This window comes from Neopelma chrysocephalum, unplaced genomic scaffold (genome assembly GCF_003984885.1).
Source record: "Neopelma chrysocephalum unplaced genomic scaffold, ASM398488v2 Primary Assembly neopelma1_22, whole genome shotgun sequence".
Taxonomy (NCBI): Eukaryota; Metazoa; Chordata; class Aves; order Passeriformes; family Pipridae; genus Neopelma; species Neopelma chrysocephalum.
Window position 1 is genome coordinate 19,291,564 of NW_020897689.1, and position 18,767 is coordinate 19,310,330.

Here is an 18,767-nt window from a genome sequence, read left to right on the forward strand (position 1 = left end):
GAGTTCATCTCATTAGGTTTCAAGAACTCAGTAGAATTAAGCTAATTGCTTTCAGTTAAATCATGCACCATATAGTCATTTTTTCCATCATTCTGAGTGGGATCCCTTTCTCTGGGCCCCCAACTACATCTCCAGGGAATCTGCTGCCATGACTGAGCCAAGAAAATGGTGTTTTAGTACATGAAGGAGTGCTAGAAAAGAAAAACGGGATTTGAAAGTGTCATATATTGTATTCCCTGCCTTCTATACAATGAAGCAGAAGACATTTCTGTCATGGCATGTGATTAAAGTACCATTATGCTCTCCCAGTGATTAAGTGGTGGCACATTTGATTTGGGATCACAACTTTACGAGCCTCTGTAAAAACATAAGGTGGCAAACAAACTCCCCTTTTGTGAAGATGTGCTTTGGCTTATGAAGTGTGTCAAAACACTGTCTCTAGAAAAGTGTGTATTTTAAATTACTTGTAATAATGTCCTTTAGGACTTACAGTGAGGCACAAAGATGCACCTATAGTAATCTTCTCACCAGAAACAAGCCCCATTTTTGAACTCTAGCCTTGTTTTCCCCTCATCCAAAGCAAACCACAGAGAAAATGGATGTACTTTTACTTGGACTCCCAGGACTGACCCAGCACTTCTCACCTGGCCCCTTTTGCTCCAACAGTGCAAGGTGATCATCTGCCAGATGAGCGGCACCCGGCCGGAGCTTTTCCACTGGTTCCTGTTGCCGCTGGCACTGGTGGTGTACGCAGCCATCTCCGGGCTGCTGGGCTGGATGGAAGAAGCTGTTCTTGCTGTGTTCACTGCCCTGGTCACGGCTGCCCACGTGCACTACGGGGTCTGCGTGGTGAGCGGGTGCCTCCGAAGCAGCCACGGAAGAGCTGCCCTGGGGCGGGCAGGAAGATGGGGTCTGGGAGCGGTTTCTAGTTGGGGTGGTGTCTGGGAGTCTGAAAGTTCAATTAGGGTTTTTTTTTCCTTTGTGTTTTTTTATTTAGTCTAAAGTTAAGTCAGTTTATTATAGGCAGTGCCTTTTTGCAACAACTTCAGTGACTTGAATTTTTCCAATGTAGCCAAATGGTTTTGGCTTTAAACCCATCACAATCAGAATATTTATGGACTGGTTTTATGTAGCAGCTGACCCATGTGGCATGAACACTACCACCCCTTTTTTTGGCCTTTCTTCTTCCTGAGGTCACCTGACTGAAAAACTAGCAAGGTAAAATGCAAAGTGCCATGAATAGAATTAATAAAATAAGGCCAACTTTGCTTTGAATCTGCGGGCAAAATAGCTGTTTAATTTCTAATCTTTTCCTGGCCCTCTGTTAGCATCTCTCAAGCTGGAGACATGAACAGTTTTTCCAGTTCATCAGTCTTACTAGTGCATTTTTGTGTCTGCTAGATCTCAGACTTGTCATTTATTGTCATCTGAATTACTGCTTAAATTCATTTTTACTTTGCTGATGCCCTCTTCTCTGAATTGTCAAATAATCCTTTAGCAAGTCTTTTCATGGGGATTTGCTTTTAGATAAAATACCTAGCATAGCAAAAATCTCATTTCAGAGGGAGTTGTTCAGCATTCTTTACGACACACCATTGGGATGTAAGGATTTTCTTTGAAAGAAGACGTGTCAGCAGACATTGGTGTCATAGTAGAGTCTACCCCAGCATCAATATGGGCCAATTGGTGAGGGTCAGAATGGAAAATACCTGGTCAAAGTTCACTATTGACTGAGAGGGCTCAGCTCCATCACAGCTTATTTCATCTGTGAATCTGGTCTGTAGCAAATTAACTTCCCATCAGTGTGATGCAAGAGGAATGTAAGGACCACAGCTCTCTTGTTTGAATACTTGCAGGTCCTTGTGTACTTGTAGGTCCCCAAGTACACTAAGACTGTGGTTGGGTCCTCCCCCCTCTGACTGGGAAAGGAAAGGCAGTGAATTGTGAAGCACGTACCAAACAGGCTGCTAATCTCCATGATTTCTCTTTAGGGTAGGCAGCTGAGTGAGCACTTGAACATTTACATCTTTTCCCTGAAGAAACGCATCCAAGAGTGAACACCTGCACTATGATCAGACTGTAACACTTACGTGGAGATCTGCAACTCTTCTGATGTGATAAACAGTTGGAATTAATCTGATTAAAATAACCAAAGAATAGAACAGCACAGATATCTGAACCACTGCGACAATGAGCTATGCAGCAAGATGCTTCATCTCAGAGGAAGATTCCTGTCCAGCAGAGAAGTGTTTACCAAGTTGTTCTGCTGCTAACATTTTTTCTCTTCTAACACTAATGCTGTGTTACTGGCCTCTCTGAAGCTTTTGTCTTCCTCCTCCTTGCCATTTTGTCCAAAGTCCTGGATAAATTCATGCCGGGTTACAAAAGCTTCTTGGTGGTTTATAACCAGCACTGGTTTTGCCCAGCCTAGTCACCAGTGGGACCCCAGCAATGCAAACACTCCCTGTATGTCCTTCTCACTCAGACATCTGTGCCTGCTTCATTTTCCATATTTATTTTCTCACAACTCATTTCTTCCATACAACCTCCTGAAAGGCTTATGCACATTCAGTCTTTTCCTCACCTCAAATGAATGTGTGAAGACAAGAGAATGAGCTGAGAAAGCTATGGGTAAAGTGTTTTTGAAATGTACGGGTTTTTTCCCATTCTCAGCATTAAGATGAGTCTCAGCTGACCTGTATCTGTCAGAAATGCAGGCTCTGTACAGCAGCAGCTGACCTTTATATTTATTTCCTAGGCAGTAACAAGCACATTGTTGATATTTCAGTAGCAATGAGCAATATACTCTACAAAGGTAACCAGCTGAAAATAAATTTGGCCAGCAAACCTTCAAAGATTCACACATTTCACTGCAAAACTAGTTTAGGTCAAACATTGTGTTTGAGTGCAAAATGCAAAACAAACCATTATTTGCCTGTGTGCTTGAAGCAAATTCTTGTGGGTTTAAAAAAAAAGACAAAAGAAAAAGAAACAAGAGTTTTTTTTTTTCAAATGTTACACATTTGCATGCAGATGTAAACTGCTCACTTCATCTATAATACACGTAGGTTTTCTGCATGCCTTAGAGGAAGGAGTAAGAATTTGAGTTTCATCTCTTTTCATATGCTGCCCTAGCCAGAGGGACTTTGTGATCTTGAAGCACTAATGAAACAATCTGTCCATTCCCCAAGGTAAGCATGAGATTACATTTGTTGCACAAAGGGATGTGATTGACAGACTGGCATATTTATTAACTATTTTGCTTGCCAAAAGCCAGGTAAAAGCACAATTGTTGAGCTGCTAAGGCTTAAGTTCACCTTTTTCAGTTCTTAGACCATTTCTCTGGGTTTATCACTAGCCTGATCATCCCCCCCCCATTAACTTACCCTTATATCAGTAGCTCCTATTAGTATTTTCAGCTGAGCACTGACTAGTCATATGAACAGCTTCAATTTAAGCTGGTGCTGCCTGTTACAGTAGTTGCCCTCCCACAACATCAGCAGGTGATTTCCCCTGGCAGCCCTTCCTGTGGTGCCAGGGGACAGGCCTGCACCAGCTTCCCCTCATCACAAACCAGAAATCCACGCCGACTGGGAAGGTTTCTTGTGATTTGAAAGTATGCATGTTCCACCTACCAAATGAGCATGTTGAGGGTCCCACCCCAGAAATGAACACGAGACTACAGTCACAGTTCAAGCAGCTTAAGGTTTGAGTTAGGCAGAGGGGACTGGGATCCTGTTAATGCAGAGTCAGAGGTTTTTCCAAGAGCCCTGCAGGGAAGGGAGGCTCCCATGCCCTTTGGTACTACTGTGGTCCAGCTCCAAGGGACATCTTCCAGCTTTCCTCCCCACTGGTGTGGTAGGCATGCCCCTATCCTGCATGATGCCCAGGGAGCGTGGGGTGTCCACCAAGGCACTCCCTAAGGACTCTCTCAGAATAAGTCTGAAGGCTGGTTATTTAATGAAGTTTGCTAAAAAAGGCAGTTTGTGTTGAAGGGGAATGACAAGTTTGATGTTGTTGCATGCACCCAGCAGTCTCAGTGTTTGATGGAATTAAATACTACATCCAATACCAGAGACATAAAAGTCTCACCTACTTTATAAAGGAAGTTTATATTTCACCCTTCCATCACAAGTGTCTGGAGGAAGTTCTGATGAGAAAAGAATTAGAATACAATAAACGAAATTACCTCTAAATTGGTTGTACTGGAGAAACTCTGTGGACAGACTTCTCTTTTATGTCTGTCTTGCACTTAATTAGGAAACAGCTGGAAATAAGGGTCACAGAAGCAGCACTATTTGATGCACTGTAATGGAGTATTTTGAAATATTCATTAAATGAAATTATAAAACTTGAAATACCACAACCTGCCTGCACTTGTACCTTTCTAAAGAGAAATACAACGTCACTTTTTAAGGACATTAAGCTCTGGCCAGGTTTTTCACCTTCTGTATGAAAACATGGCAAATAATTTTATTTTTCCTTTTTAAAGCAACTTGTCACTACAATCTCTATAAAGACATATATAAAAAGAAATCATGTATTGCACAGTGTATATATTGAGTTTTTAGCCATCCTAGATGGTAGCTGGTTCAATGAACAGGAATAAAAAGGCTTTGCTCATAGGGTGGTACGTTCACAGATTTATTTTGCAAAGTCAGATAACTATGTAGATGACCTAATAGTCTTAACAAAGATTTTTTTTTCTTGTTGCAACATTATGGCAGAATGTTTTCAACTATTTTAACTGGAAAATAGGTACCTTTTTTATGCTTTTGAACATTTGCACTAGCCCAAAGACATGCCTCCCCACCAAGTCTTACAAAAAGCAACTCAAAAGAGCAGCTCTCCCAGGTTTGAACGCCTGGGTTGGAAATGGGCTCCTCCATCCCTGCTTCATCCTACCCCCTCAATTAGAAACCTTCCCTGAGCAGGGCTAAGCAAAAATTTGGCCTCAGCCCCAGGAATACCTAATAGCAGCAGGGCCCAGGCTGGTGGCACACAACCATGGCACAAAGGGATCCTGAACCAAGGCTCGAAGCCTCGGAGATTGAGCAGCAACTACTGCGGCAACATTGCTCGTGCTGCAAAAGATCAGAGCAGTGAGAATTACAATGAAGTTTCCCCCCTTTTATTCCAAAAAGCCTAATACTTTAATCTGAAACGCAGGCAGCTTTTAGGTACTGCACTGAAGATTCATCCTTGAATACCTGGCCACTGCAGGAAAGTCCACTGGGAGTTTCAGTGCCCTTGCTGTAGTACTCTCTTTGCCTCCTGGCTGCTGCCAATTTTGCTGTTGTATCAAAACTGATACACAAGAGATTTAGTACTCTGAAATCCGAAAGCATTTACCATAAAGAAAAATGTGCTGTTTACATGCACAGGCATACATGCATTTTCTTTTTTGATTTATAGAAGGGGATACAGTTGCTGAGCTCTTGGGGAAACAGATGGTACCCACACACACACACACAGGATAAGTGAACTTTTGGTTTTTTAATGCAGCTGCCTTTTTCTTCCTGCTCCCATATGCAGTCCCTGATGAATCAAAAATATGTATTCTATCCAGAAAAGTATTATTTTAGAATGTTCTGAATAGTCTCTAGAGCTAGACAGATTTTAACATATATTTTTTTATTAAATATGTAAAAAGATAAACGCAAGTCAAGTTATTCACATATTCAGACAAAAATCTACGCTATCATGCGACAATTCGTGGATAATGTAAAATGACTGATACATCTGAATAAGACTTCTTTTGTATCTATTATGCCATTACTTATCTATTTATAATTAACAATACATATGTTTACATTCCTTTCAGTTTACATTTAATATATAACCAAAGCTTTATGGTGTGCTATTTAGTAAAGGTAATTACAAATGCATATTAAAACCATAACAGAAGAATGGGTTACTCGCAGGGGATGGGGGGAGAAGGGCAACTCTTTCCCCTTTCAGAACACTGCTCTCCCCTCAGCACAGCCAAATTTCTAGTGCCCTCAAGGTATTTCACTGCCCCAGCTCCCTACATCAGTTACTCCCCCCTTGATACAAGCAGTGAGAGGGCTATGGTCCTCAGATTAGAAACAGGATATGAGGAATTTTCAGGAAATTAAGTGCAGCTTTTTAAAAAATTTTCTTTTTTTTTTTTTAATACGTGCTTCAAAAGAGAGAAGAGGAGAGAGGCACAACAGCCTGGCTATGAATCGTCCAGGGAGCTCAGCAACCCCAACCATTTGCACCTTTAGAAAAATGTTTTCCCTTGAAGTGCTCTCCATGCATCTGCTCAAGTATTAGCAGAAGGATGAATGGCAGTAAGCAGAGACTGATGCTGATGAAATTAGGTTTATAGCCTGATCCCAAACTCCTTGCCCCATCAGAGATCCCGTATAGGTTAAAGGACATTCTGGAATCTGGAAAAAAAATTAGTAACTGCTCTTCAACAGTATTATGAAGAACTACCATTTATTACAATGACAATTGTAATAAGTACATATGTTCTAATAAACACAAATACAACAAAAATGACAATTCCCCCATTGTGGTGATTCTTGGAAATACTTATTTTGGAATATACACATTTTTTAAATAATTAAACCAGACCTTATTTTTAACCAATTGAAACGGGAGAGGAAAGTGCTGGCCTGCAGGTTGCAAGTACTTTGACCTCATCACCTAGTAGGATGTGAGGTCAATACTGGATTGCAGGGCTAGCAAAACTTCAGCCTGCAGGGTCCAGAAACTCTTCTGCTGTGCAGGGGGAGGATTAAGGAACTGGAAATACTTGTTCTAGTGCTTAACAGTATTTTATATATTTTCGGTGGTGCAACACAACAGCAGGGTTCTCACACTTAACTAAGAGCCACTTAGCTGCAAAAGATTGATTAGGAATGGAAAACTGCATGTGTCATGCTTGTGTGTGTGCCCAGGGGTTGATTAATTGAAAACCTTTCCATGGAACCATAAGCTGGGAACTTACACTTTAGGAGCCTATGAACATCTAAAATGATTTAGCTGTTCAACAGGCTTTGGAGTTTTTCAGTGAATGCCAATTGGGATGGGATTTCCACGTACCTGCTAAATCAGCATAGCAATCTCCAGTTCAGAAGATCAAGTGAATACCAAGAATACCAAGCATTAAATAATCAGAGAGACTACAACACACAGTTTTATGAGAAGAACAAGGAATGCTTTATATACTCCAAGATACCACTGTTTATAAAATACCATCATTTAGAACAGGGTCATGGGACCACACTGGAAGGGAACACTCTCACTGCAGACATCTTCAGGGCCTTGATGAAGGAAGGTCAGCCCAGAGCAGAAGCTGCTCTGTCCCCTTAAGTTAGATGGTCCCCCTCTTATGTGTGCCCTGTCTCCAGGACTCCTCACTGCCTCTCCATGCTTTGGAAGCAGCCTCAAACCCGTGAGGTGTCCATCACTCACTTACATAGAGTTTGGGGAGGGGTTCAGCTGTTGCTGGTTTTTCCCCATACCTTGCACTAGTGAGAAAATTTCTGTCTTCCATACTTTTATGGATGGGGCAGTGAAGGGGAAAAAGAAAGCAAAATGAAATGGCTGGCCTACTTTGTCCTTTTCTGAGGGGTGGGAAGCCAAGGATGATGGCAGAAATCATGTCCTGCATCTACACTTGTGTCAAGGAGATTTCTCTCCTTCATCAGTACTGAGCTCTGTGGAGGCAGAGCTGCAGCTGGAGGCCGGGACTGGATTCCTCAGGAAGGAAGAAAAGCTGGGAAATGTCTGTTTACTAGTCAGGAAACTGGGAGGGTTTTCAAAAAACTTAAGTGGATGTCTGTTCCTCCAGAAATAAGCCAAAAAACATACCATGCAGCTTTCTAACATAGGGGTTTAAATCTCCCATTGAAACAGATGCTCTGCCTGTGAAGGCAGGAAAGGAATAAACATGAGAAACATGAGCATTTTCTTCCACAACACACCTCATCGTTATGGCTTGAGTATGACATCCACTGTATCCCTTTATTCCAATTGTTTGACCAAATTTATGCCCCAAGGCAGATGTACTAGAAAACGCAAAAGCACCACAAAGTGAGAAACACAGCTAGTGGTACGGAACTTCTTGCCACACAAAATGCCAATATAAATATGTTAGAACAAGTTACAAGTGTATCATACTTAAGACGAAAAAGAAAAAAAATAAATATATATATTTTTAAAGAGCAGAACAAATCTCAAGCAGCCAAGTGGTGAAGTTGCAGTGATGCACAGTAGGTGATGTAGCCCTACAACCTCTTGGGAAGATACACTGAAAGAGGACGTCTGCAAATGCATCTTGGCAAAGTATTGGTACAGAATGCAGTGGTTGGCTGGCACTCACTATGGTACATAAACGTTAATGGCAGACTGGGAGTGAACTGATTTCAAGTTTGAGGCCGCACATGTTCCATTTTCCAGAAGAAAGTTCTAACACAAAACGAAAATTGTCAGAGATGCTGCACGAGTCAGTACTCATCCTGCTGCTGGGGCTGTTCATGGACTTGCTCTTCACCTTCATGATCATCTGTGTGGCTCTCCTGTAGGGAGAAAAAGACCCCAAAACAGTCTTCAGTAGAAAGCACTCCTCATGTAATCCTGCCCCACGGTGCTCACTGTAGCACAAATCTTAACTTCTAATTTTCATGCAAGTAAGTACAAAAGGGGCTGTTACCTAAGAAAAGCAGTCTCTTGTAGTATTACAATAAAATGGATTTACTTTATTTTTAATCGAGGCATATGCAGTACTGATATTTCCTTAGAAAAAATGTCAGCTTTCAACATCACTGAAGGTCATCTGTTCTGGTAAGCGAACATTTTTAATAGTTAGACAGTGATATGCCAACAGTTAGATGCTGTATCATACAATCCTGATGTCCTCCCATTTTCAGTTTGTCCAAGGTTTTCTGAACCTGTTTGCTGTGGTTTTCACACAATCTTCAGTCTGGGTTTATATCACTAAATGGACATGACACTTGTGCTACCACCTGCTTTAAGAATTAAACACAGCCTCCTTTTTGAGGTCAGGCATACTACTTTCCTCAAAATAATACACCCACGCTAACTCCCAAAGGCTTGCATACACATTTTCTTGGGGAGGTGAGGGGGAAGAGTCCAGTATTCACTGATTTATAAAGCTACTGCTAAAATCACTAATCATCAAATAAGCACTTCCCATTTACAAATGGTTCTTATGCACCAAAGCTGTCCCTCTGAATATACATTCCCACTGAAAGACAAATCTGACTCAAGGTGATACCAGTTCGAAACAACTTCCAAGTTAGAGACAACAGACCTAGTATCCTGAGTTGACCTGGATGTTATCTGAGTTCAAAAAGTCTGGCTGACACTTAGAGCATCCCTTCTGGATTCCCATTAAGCACAGCTGCATTTACAGCTTTCCTCTCAAGTGGTTTCCATTTTTCCACAGCATGGTTCACTGAAAAGATCCCTCTCGCATATGCTCTGCCCTGCATTAGTACCACTCTGCCATTGGCAGCTCTGAAGGAAAACACTTTTCCAAGACACTGAGCTGCCATTCAACTGCATCCCCAGTCCGGTACCTGTGCAGAACTCTCCTGGCTCCCAGCAATTTCGGTAGAAGCAAGTGGCTTGAACAACAAACTTGAACACATCGATACTGCTAAGTTTTCAAATTTGAGGCAAAAATCAAAAGAGAAGTGAGGCCGTGATTTGACTTTTTCCACAATAGTTCAGAGTAGCTTATGAAATAAGCAAATTCGTTTCTGGCAATAACATATTTGTATTTCTAAAAGGCAAGAGCAGGAGAATAAGGCTCCTAATAGTTGCTGATACAATGGAAATAGTCAGCTGTTTACCACGAACAGAAACAGGCCAATTCCAATTGAAAGCAAGCTCTCTATCATTCAGGTACCATTTTCAGGTAGAAGCCACGTATCAGTCAGGACAACTGAAGTTTAGCGCCTTTTGGCCCCTTGGGGGGAATGATGCCCTTATTACATACAGTAGGTACATCATGTCAAAACAGCTTTGTGCACAGTACCTAAAAATTGCAACTTCTGTGACGGGCTGCAAGGGTGCAGGACTTGCAGAGAACAGAGTTTCACAGAGAGGAGCTGACAGCTGTGAGAACGTGGCCCTGCCTCTTGGGGTGAGAAAACTGAAGCTTGTTTAATGAGCAATGTTACCTTAACCCCATCTATCCTGACCCTCCTTATGAGTTGAGGTGATCTGCTCTGGAATGCACATGTTGCACAGACTCTCTGTATGCCCAGTTTATGTGATACCTCCATTAGAAAGCCCACTCATGTGGACTTTATAGGTCACATATACATGCTCCCTTTTCATTGATACAATAGGAAAAGCCTCTAACCATGGGAATTGGCTTGGGAATCTACTCCACAGCTCTGAAGAGGAGTGGTGGCTCCTCTCTTGCCAGGTCTACCTTTGATGGAAATAGTGAATCTTATGTGACTCCCTCAGAAGTCATTCTGAGACCTGGGATACATGCTTCTCAGTATGTATAGCTTGTATAAATACGTGAAATGGGAAAGACGAGAGTCACCATGCCCAGTTACTTTGGGACTGTGGAATCTCCTTGAATAGCATCCCCTAATAAGGGGATCTAATAGTGGAAGATCTATTTAGAACATTTATTTCTGGCTTGAGCCACATGACCATGGTCATCTCTGCCACCCATGCTGAGAGGTGCTCCCTTTTGACCCTTAAATCCATCTGCCTCAGGTGTGCCTGTAGATTGAAGAGCTAGACTATGAAAACCAGGTGTTGGGGAGAGTGGATCATTTTCCAAAAGCAGCAGCAGAGGAGTAGCTGCTAGAGCAGAAAGTTACCAAACCAACTGCATTTTGAGCAATTGTTCTAGGAAATTGAGATATCAAACTTGAGCAATTCTCCCAAATTCTACATGAACTGAACCAGAACAGTTCACGTAGGAAAGCAAAAGCTTTCCCAAGTTTCTGCTTTATGCCAAGACCCACATGTCTGTGTGTTTCATAACTACACACATAGCCTCTTCTTGTCCATCAGTCTGAAGCTCTCCTACTGTAATACCCTATGACCAAATGCTTTACACACTGAGATCTTGACACTGTCTATAGCAGTCATAGCATAAGAATTAGGAGCCACATCTTCTCACCAACCAAATGTAGCCTTTTTAGCACTGTTCTCTGTCAAGTTTGATGTTTTTGATGAAGAAGTAAGATTACAAATGAGCAATCTGTAATTAAAAATTACAATGGATTACAGACTGATCGGCCAAATGTTAAGTGACAGTAGCAGGTACTACATCCCTCTTGTGTAAACAGAGACAACGATGAGGTTTAAAACAGAACCGTAACAGAGAAAAGAAAAGGGAGCCTCTATGGACAAGGAACCCAAATGGATTGATATTTGTGCTGCTCAAACTCACCGAAATTGACAAGTCAAAAAAAAAAGAAATTGATCAGTCTTAAAAATTTAGCCCTTAGTGAATGAAGCAAAACAGAAGCTTATGAAGTGTTATGATTGAAAACACGGTATGAACTGGAATTCTGAAAAAAATAATTGCCCCACTCCCCATTCCAAGACATGAACCTGGTAAAAATCTCTTCAATGCAATACTACAACAATCAAACCTCTGGAGAATGCTTTTTATAGGGACTATGCTCTATACTTGCATTCTGAATAATTCTACACAAAATTCACATAACAGCCTCATGCTGGAGACTGGGAAAGACAAACTGCTGATACCAAGGGATTAACTGCAAAATGACGCAAGATGAAGAATTTAACTTGGGTCAAATTCATTACAGAGAGAGAGAGAAAAAAACACAAAAGAGACCTGAAAGGCAAGGCAGGACAATGAGAGAGTAAGGTCCCAACCTAAAAAGTAGGCAGGATCTGAATCAGCACCAAACCAGTCTTTGATTTAGTGCTAATGCACTGGGGTCCTTCCACAGCAAATTACAGTCCATCTGCTAAGGTGAGGAGACCAAATCTTCCACCAAAAGATACAAGAAAATTGTGTGAGGAATGGCCTCTGTATTCCTCTCTGAAAGAGAATGCTCTCCTGCTGAAGTGACATACCCAGCCTCCCAACTGCAACCACATTTTTAGATAAAGGCACAGTTGTTGTATGTAGGCAGAGATGATGACTGCAACAGAGAATGGCTTGGAGGGAAGAAGCAGATAAAACACTAGGATATGGACTGAAGTTTTTGTAGAAAATTTTGTAATGTGTTCACCAGTAAGGAAAACTGCAGGGAGAAAAGCAACAAATGCATTCCTTGTGGAATCACTTTGCTATTTAAGCCAAGAGATAGACAGATGTGGCAGGGCTATGGGGAGAAGAGGGATTTTTATGGCTTTGCTTTATAAATAAATCACTGTTCTTGAATCCAGAAGACATTTTCTCTGACCACTATATATATGTAACACTTTCACCCTGTTATCACATGCCTGGTAAATTTGTCTTATTGTTTATCCCTGTGAAAATAATGGTTTCCTCCTCCTTTTCCTCTCTAGCACTTGTCCCGCACCACTGAACACATCCTCTTTCCCCTGTCACTTCTCATCTAAGTAGTAGCCCCTGTCAGCAGCAAGCTTGTGGCCCTCTTGCACCTAACTTTCAAACATTAATGCTCTACATCAGTCTTTTTTAGAAAAGCACGTGAATTAGTAGTTCCTTTTGCACTACTGATATAAAATTTTAAGTCAGTTGACTACTGCTGCAACAGCTTTCTGGAAACAGATATAAGACAGCCTATGGTGCCACAGTGTTGCCAAGAGATTAAGTTGATGCCTACACACTCTGGAGCCAAAGCCATCATCCACTGAAGGGTGAAGGGTCAATTGTCAGTACAATCCATACAGGGATTTAGTTAACATGAATGGGAGTAGTTCAGCTAAATCTTCACTGAATCATTAGCCCTGAATGTCTCAGAGGAATTTAACCAGCACCCTTTGCTGCTTCTTGCTTTGTTCAGTGTCCACAACACTAAGTCTAAGATGCAATGACATTCTTGCTTAATCTTGCAGACAATACATTTCTGAAATTTTGCTAATAGAGGATTATTGCATTTGCACAAGGAAGAATTTTGCCTATAGCAAGAGGATAAAAAATGCTAAAGAGCATTATCTCTGTAGATATAATCATGTACTTGGCAACCTGTACCATACATATTCCAACACTGCCACATGGGCTAGAGAAGGTTTGCAGCTGTAGACACTCAAAGCACCTCTGCCAGAATTTCTGTGATTTTCAACACATTGAAGAACACAAGTAAAAGAATTTATGCACACAGGGAGAAGATGAAAAAACAAAATTGAGGCTCAGAACCATATGAAGTCAATTTATAATTGTGACACAGACCCTCCCCTTTCAGATCAACATCAGCAAGTCCAGAATACAAAACCTACACTGAAAAGCAGGGAAAAGGAATCCTTTCCCCAAGCTGAAAAGCCTGCTGTTTGCAAATGCAAACTTCCTTTTTGGGGGGAGAAGTCATGGAAATTCATGGAAATCCTAGCTGCTACACTTCTGCTGACCTAAATATAGGACATGACTCAATACTGTACCAACAATTTTTTAAGAAATTAAGCTTTTTTGTTGAAATGAAAAACATTAAGCTTGAACTTACGTGTTCTTCTGAAGCATAAAGGACTTCCATTAGCCGATTGACAAGATCATTATTCTCTCCCCCGTGTTCCTGGCAGAGAAGTTCAATCTCCCTTAATTTGCCAAAGTAGAAATCCCTTTCCTTCTCCACACCTTCAAGTGCAAGTTTTAACGAATGTACCTGCATATAAACCAAGACATGATGCATCAGTTTTGAGGTGCACTACAGACAAAACAACTCGGTCTAAAATTATGCATGCTAAGCAATCTTACATACATATTCAATTGTATAGCTTAAAATGAAGTCCACTTTTTTTCTGAAGTGCTAGACTGAACCTTACACCATAGAGAGAACAGAAAATTGGGCTGCCCCATTACGCCTCTTGGATACATCTTAACCTTGATCCTTAAAGGTCAGTTTTCTCAGTGCCCTTTTATACTGAAGCCCAAAGCAGCAGTTCAGAAATCAGGGCTACTTCAGCCTTGTCTCCTAACAAGGCTGCCAGAAGTGTCACGTAATGGTAATTAATAAAACTTTCAGCTCAGTACTTGCATTGTTTTGCCTGTATTAATGTGTAGTTGTTCGGAAACCTACAATATCTCCTTGCCTAAAAACACACAGAATTAGCAGAAAAGCTCACAAAGGGAGTTGGTCTAGTTAGGAAATAAAAACGTCCTCTAGTTACAAATGCGAGTACTGCTGTGTTGGTTGGCCACCTCTCCTGTTCTGCCTCCCCACTTACCATACTACTATAGACCTGCATTTTGGCACTCTGGTGCCATGACTGGCTGCACCATGGACTTTCTGCTCTGACTGATGTGCTGTTTCTATCAACAAATTCTCTCAAAAGCTAAGTATCTTTCTCTTCTCAGCCTTGTTGTTCATGAGAGTCTTCAAGCTATACTGTCAGCCTCAATTTCACCACTAGGACTGCTGCAAATCATTTATGGGCAATGCAGCTGTTAATGATTAGGCTTCATATAAATCATGACAGATGTTGCAATATATTTTTTTACATATATACATACACATATATATATTTAGAAAAGAACAATTTTGTGGGAACATAACATATAAATTTTTGTCTAGCAGGTTATACACAATCAGGATAATGTGTAAGTGGCTCACAAATTTGGAGGACAGCAGTGTAAGAACCAACAGATATAATCACAGACAAAGCTGTCTATAGTAAACACACTGACCCCAATCACATCCAATTACAGCCAAATTAGCACTTTAAAGCCTGCAATTATACAAATTATTTTCTAAATAAAACATGCTAAATAAATCATATCAGACTACATTTCAGTGAACTGATGCAATTTAATAGAAAGTTCCGTGCTGCCAGTTCCACTGCAAGCTAATTTATTTTCTTCACTAGTAAAAATACCAGCAGAGTTCAAACAATGCTTTGACAGCCTACTAAATCCTAACGGGGTTTTTTTTCCATAACTGCTGAGCTAGTGATGCCTTTTTCTGACCTTTGTTTGCACTCTCAAAGGCATCAAGCAGCAGAACTGACCTGTTACCAGAGCAGGATCTCAGAGCATCTCATTTATGTACTAATCCATTTCTGACCAGCTGCCTGAGTGTCACACCCAAATCTTCCCTTGACAGTTTGAATCCATGATGGATATAATGATCAGGCACCTTAAATTAACTATTTTTTCACAAAAGTAGGAATAGCAAAATGGAACAGGAGTTTACAATATTCCGGTCTGTAGATGAAGACCTCACACTCAGGATGTGCCTTCTGGATCTGCCACAGCATACTGCTTGAGAGCAATGCCTGCACCCAGACAGAACAAGAATGTAACTGCTTCCAGATCTCTTGCTCTGTGCTTGCTAGAGCTTGGGAAAACAATGAACTTCAGCTGAAAAATTGGCAGCTAATAGCTCAGACCATCTCCCTATTCTGACCTATTTACTATGAAGACATTTTCCCCCTTTTTTATTTTTTCCCCCTTTTCTATTCTATCACATTTGCTCTGTTTGAAGAAATAAAACCATTAAACTATGCATACATACACAGTGTTAATTAGCTACAGTATAAACGCTGTTATAACCAAACCAGATATGCTTTTCTTCAGTTACATATCAGATACCTGTCTGTGCCACATGAATTCATATTTCTTCAGATATTTAGCACATCACATCTTACTTTTTCCTTCCATTAACATGCCAAAAGGCTGATACTGTAGGAACAGCATGCATCAATTCCCACGCTCTGCTTCTGGACCAAAAGGACCCCTCTGCAACCCAGTTAATGGGTGCAAAGGCAGCAGTTCTCACTAACTGGTCTTTTCTCTGATGGCACTTACTAATAACATGAATACTCACAGGGCTGCAGAACCAGGTTGGAGATGAAGTACAGCTGTAGGCACACAGCCAAGATGGTGCTGTTTTCAGAAACTTCGTGTGTACCCACATACAGTTAATGGTTCCTGGGACCATTCTCCATATGTAAAGGTCCCTTCTCTGTATGTAATGGCCCCGGGTTTGTGTTGTCTCCTCGGGCATGGAGACACTCATTGGGAGAGTGCTAGTTGGCACAGACCAAAGACACAGCAGGGACCACTTCAGTATTTTAATGCTATGGGTAATCAAGTTCCAGTGCAAAGTGACATTCCTTGGAAGTGTTTAATTTACTAGCACAGATCAAAGATAATTTTAAGAGAAACTTTAAGATTGTTGGGAGTCATTAAACTAGCAAATGTTAGGGACAGCTTACAATTATTGCAAATAGCTCATTAAGCTATGCTGTGGTAAAACACAGTGTACAGACACTCCCATTAGTTAACATTTTCCGCTACGAATCGCATGGAAGTTCAGATACTTCAATCTCCCTTAGCTGCTATCCATGAAAGGTCTGAAAAAAGGCTGTTACAGTTACAGAGGAATCTGATATCCAAGACACAATTCAACACTTCTTACTCCTAATAAAGACAGAAACTGGGTAAAAGTGCCTGCTGCCCTCATCTCCACAACTGCTGGAGAGTGGTAAAAACCAGGCAATTTGGCTCTTCCAGCATGTTCAGATGGGGGGTCAGGAAAACTTGGCTCAGAGCTGCTTTGCAGCATAACTTTTTTGGCTCATGTTATATGCCAAGGGTGCACAAGTATCCATTAGTGGGAAATGAGATACCGAATGTTGTCAGCATTAAAAAAAAGCCTTCCAGACTACTCCAGCTAGATGATGTCTCTTAAAAACTAGCTATTAAAGCATCAACTTTTCAAATCCTCAGAATTTCTTCTCCTCTTTGGTGATGGGGGAAATTATCACTTTTCCTTCAGGGTTATTTGTATATAAAGCTTAAGGTTTTCACACACGGAACATGCTAGGAATCTGTTAGCAGTGGATGTGATAGTGACTGCCTATTTCAGTAAAGATCAAATATTTTTATGGTGCTCAGATCCCAACCAACTCTTCCTCCTGAAGCAAACACATTCTGACTTCTGAGAACAGACGTCACGGTTTAAGTTGCATTAAGCTGACGTTTGAACTCCACTCGACATTGATTAAAAAAAAAGGATTCCATGAAAAATATAAACATCCATTTCTTGTGCAACATTTAAAAACTTTTCTGTTACGGCAACAATCTAGAGCCCATTGAGAAGGCTGGTGGACACTGCTGTGCTCCCTGCTGCTTGGAATGATACCTAGAATCTGCAGTATGCCGTGTCTGGGATGTGGCTATCCATCCACCATCTTTAAGTGTATAACAGTAACCAAGAACTTGCAAACAGTGTCCCAACAAACTGAAATTTTTGCTGTTCAGGTCAGTAAAAATCTGAAACTGAAATGCCCCTAATTGTGGGAAATTATACGTGATCCAGAATAACAACTACTTGCAGGCAGCTCAAACTCTAAAATGGAGTTTTTTTCCTTTCCATTTTCCCTCATCAAGGACAAATACAAGGATCAGGCCCCATTTATACTAGTGGCATTTACATCATTCTGACAGCACAGTCTTGAGCAAGATGCAGGTATTTATTCATGTTCAATGCAGACACTCTTGCATGTCCAGGAATGAGAGAGGTGTAAAGCTCCAGAGCATAAACAAAAACGAAGCCCTTACATTCCTAACAATAAAGAAATTCTGAAGGTTTATTAACTAGATTGCAGAATATTATTTATAATATATCTAAGTATTCTCACAAAAGGAAGTCACATTTTTAAATGAAAATGGCATATTACCTTCTTAATGCCTTCCTTCCAGAATGCAGAGTGCAATGAACTAGTCTCAATTCATCTGCAAATCTCTTAAATACTTGGTATTACAAACAGGCTTGTCTTCTCCACAATGACACATTAAATGATTTATTTCATTTGTAATACACAAGAGCAAAGACACTATTGGTATTTTTCCCATCCAAGTGACATAAAAGATATATTTCAACACATAATAAAATTATCGTACTTCAGCAAGACTTACCTGTCACTCCTAAGATATTCTTTTAAAAATACTGGCAAACACCAGTCATCTCTCCCAGATCTTATTTTTAATAATAAATATTTTCTTTCTCTTTCCAGCTCAGCTATTTCCACTTTTGTCCCTTCATAATTCTGGAGAGCATCATTCAACAGAGGACAGTATTAGATTTCATGCCTGCCTGTGACAATGAATGCATCTAATTTTGTGCCCAGAGCAAATTTACCTGTTCGCTGAGCTGTATGACTTGAGTTTCCAAATCTTTATCTGATTTGGATGCTGAGCTGCTGGGTGCAGCTTTTTTTGCTGAAGATGGGCGAGAAGGTGTTGATCCTGGTTTAGAAGCTGGACTGGATTTAGCAGCACCTGAAAACCACAATACATCAATAAATCAATCAATCAAGATTGATCTCTATGATAAATGCATTCCTATTAACCTGGTACTTCAACAAAAGAATTCATTTTACAGCCAGCCATTCTCTCTCTTACTTCATGGTGACTGTGGAGGAAGTTCTGGTGCTGCTACACCTTGGGAAAGGAAAAACCACATTTCCTAGCAGTCTGAGTTTGCTAATGAGAGTGAACTAATTCTAAAACCAAAATAAACAAACATCAAACCAAGAATATAGAGTTCCCTTAGCTCTGAGCAGCTTTCAGCTTCAAAAAAACATGCCATTAAGAGACCATTCTCCCAGCCCATTACTTAGTGTACGCAGCTATC

The 18,767-nt window shown here is 40.8% G+C and overlaps 2 protein-coding genes across 5 annotated transcripts in view; one reads left to right on the forward strand and one right to left on the reverse strand.

The window, feature by feature from the left end:
• Window positions 1-4,421, forward strand: part of LOC113963345 (ethanolaminephosphotransferase 1-like) — a 57,833-nt gene extending 53,412 nt beyond the window's left edge. For both annotated transcript variants that reach the window (XM_027674268.1, XM_027674274.1), the window contains exons 9-10: window positions 667-849; window positions 1,992-4,421. In XM_027674268.1, the coding sequence (XP_027530069.1) occupies window positions 667-849; window positions 1,992-2,057 (249 nt within the window). In that variant the 3' untranslated portion in view covers window positions 2,058-4,421. The remainder of the gene's footprint in view (window positions 1-666; window positions 850-1,991) is intronic.
• Window positions 4,422-6,133: 1,712 nt separating this feature from the next.
• Window positions 6,134-18,767, reverse strand: part of MAPRE2 (microtubule associated protein RP/EB family member 2) — a 99,987-nt gene continuing 87,353 nt past the window's right edge. For all 3 annotated transcript variants that reach the window (XM_027674296.1, XM_027674287.1, XM_027674305.1), the window contains 3 exons: window positions 18,273-18,412; window positions 13,635-13,793; window positions 6,134-8,555 (listed from right to left, as the gene is read on the reverse strand). In XM_027674296.1, the coding sequence (XP_027530097.1) occupies window positions 8,484-8,555; window positions 13,635-13,793; window positions 18,273-18,412 (371 nt within the window). In that variant the 3' untranslated portion in view covers window positions 6,134-8,483. The remainder of the gene's footprint in view (window positions 8,556-13,634; window positions 13,794-18,272; window positions 18,413-18,767) is intronic.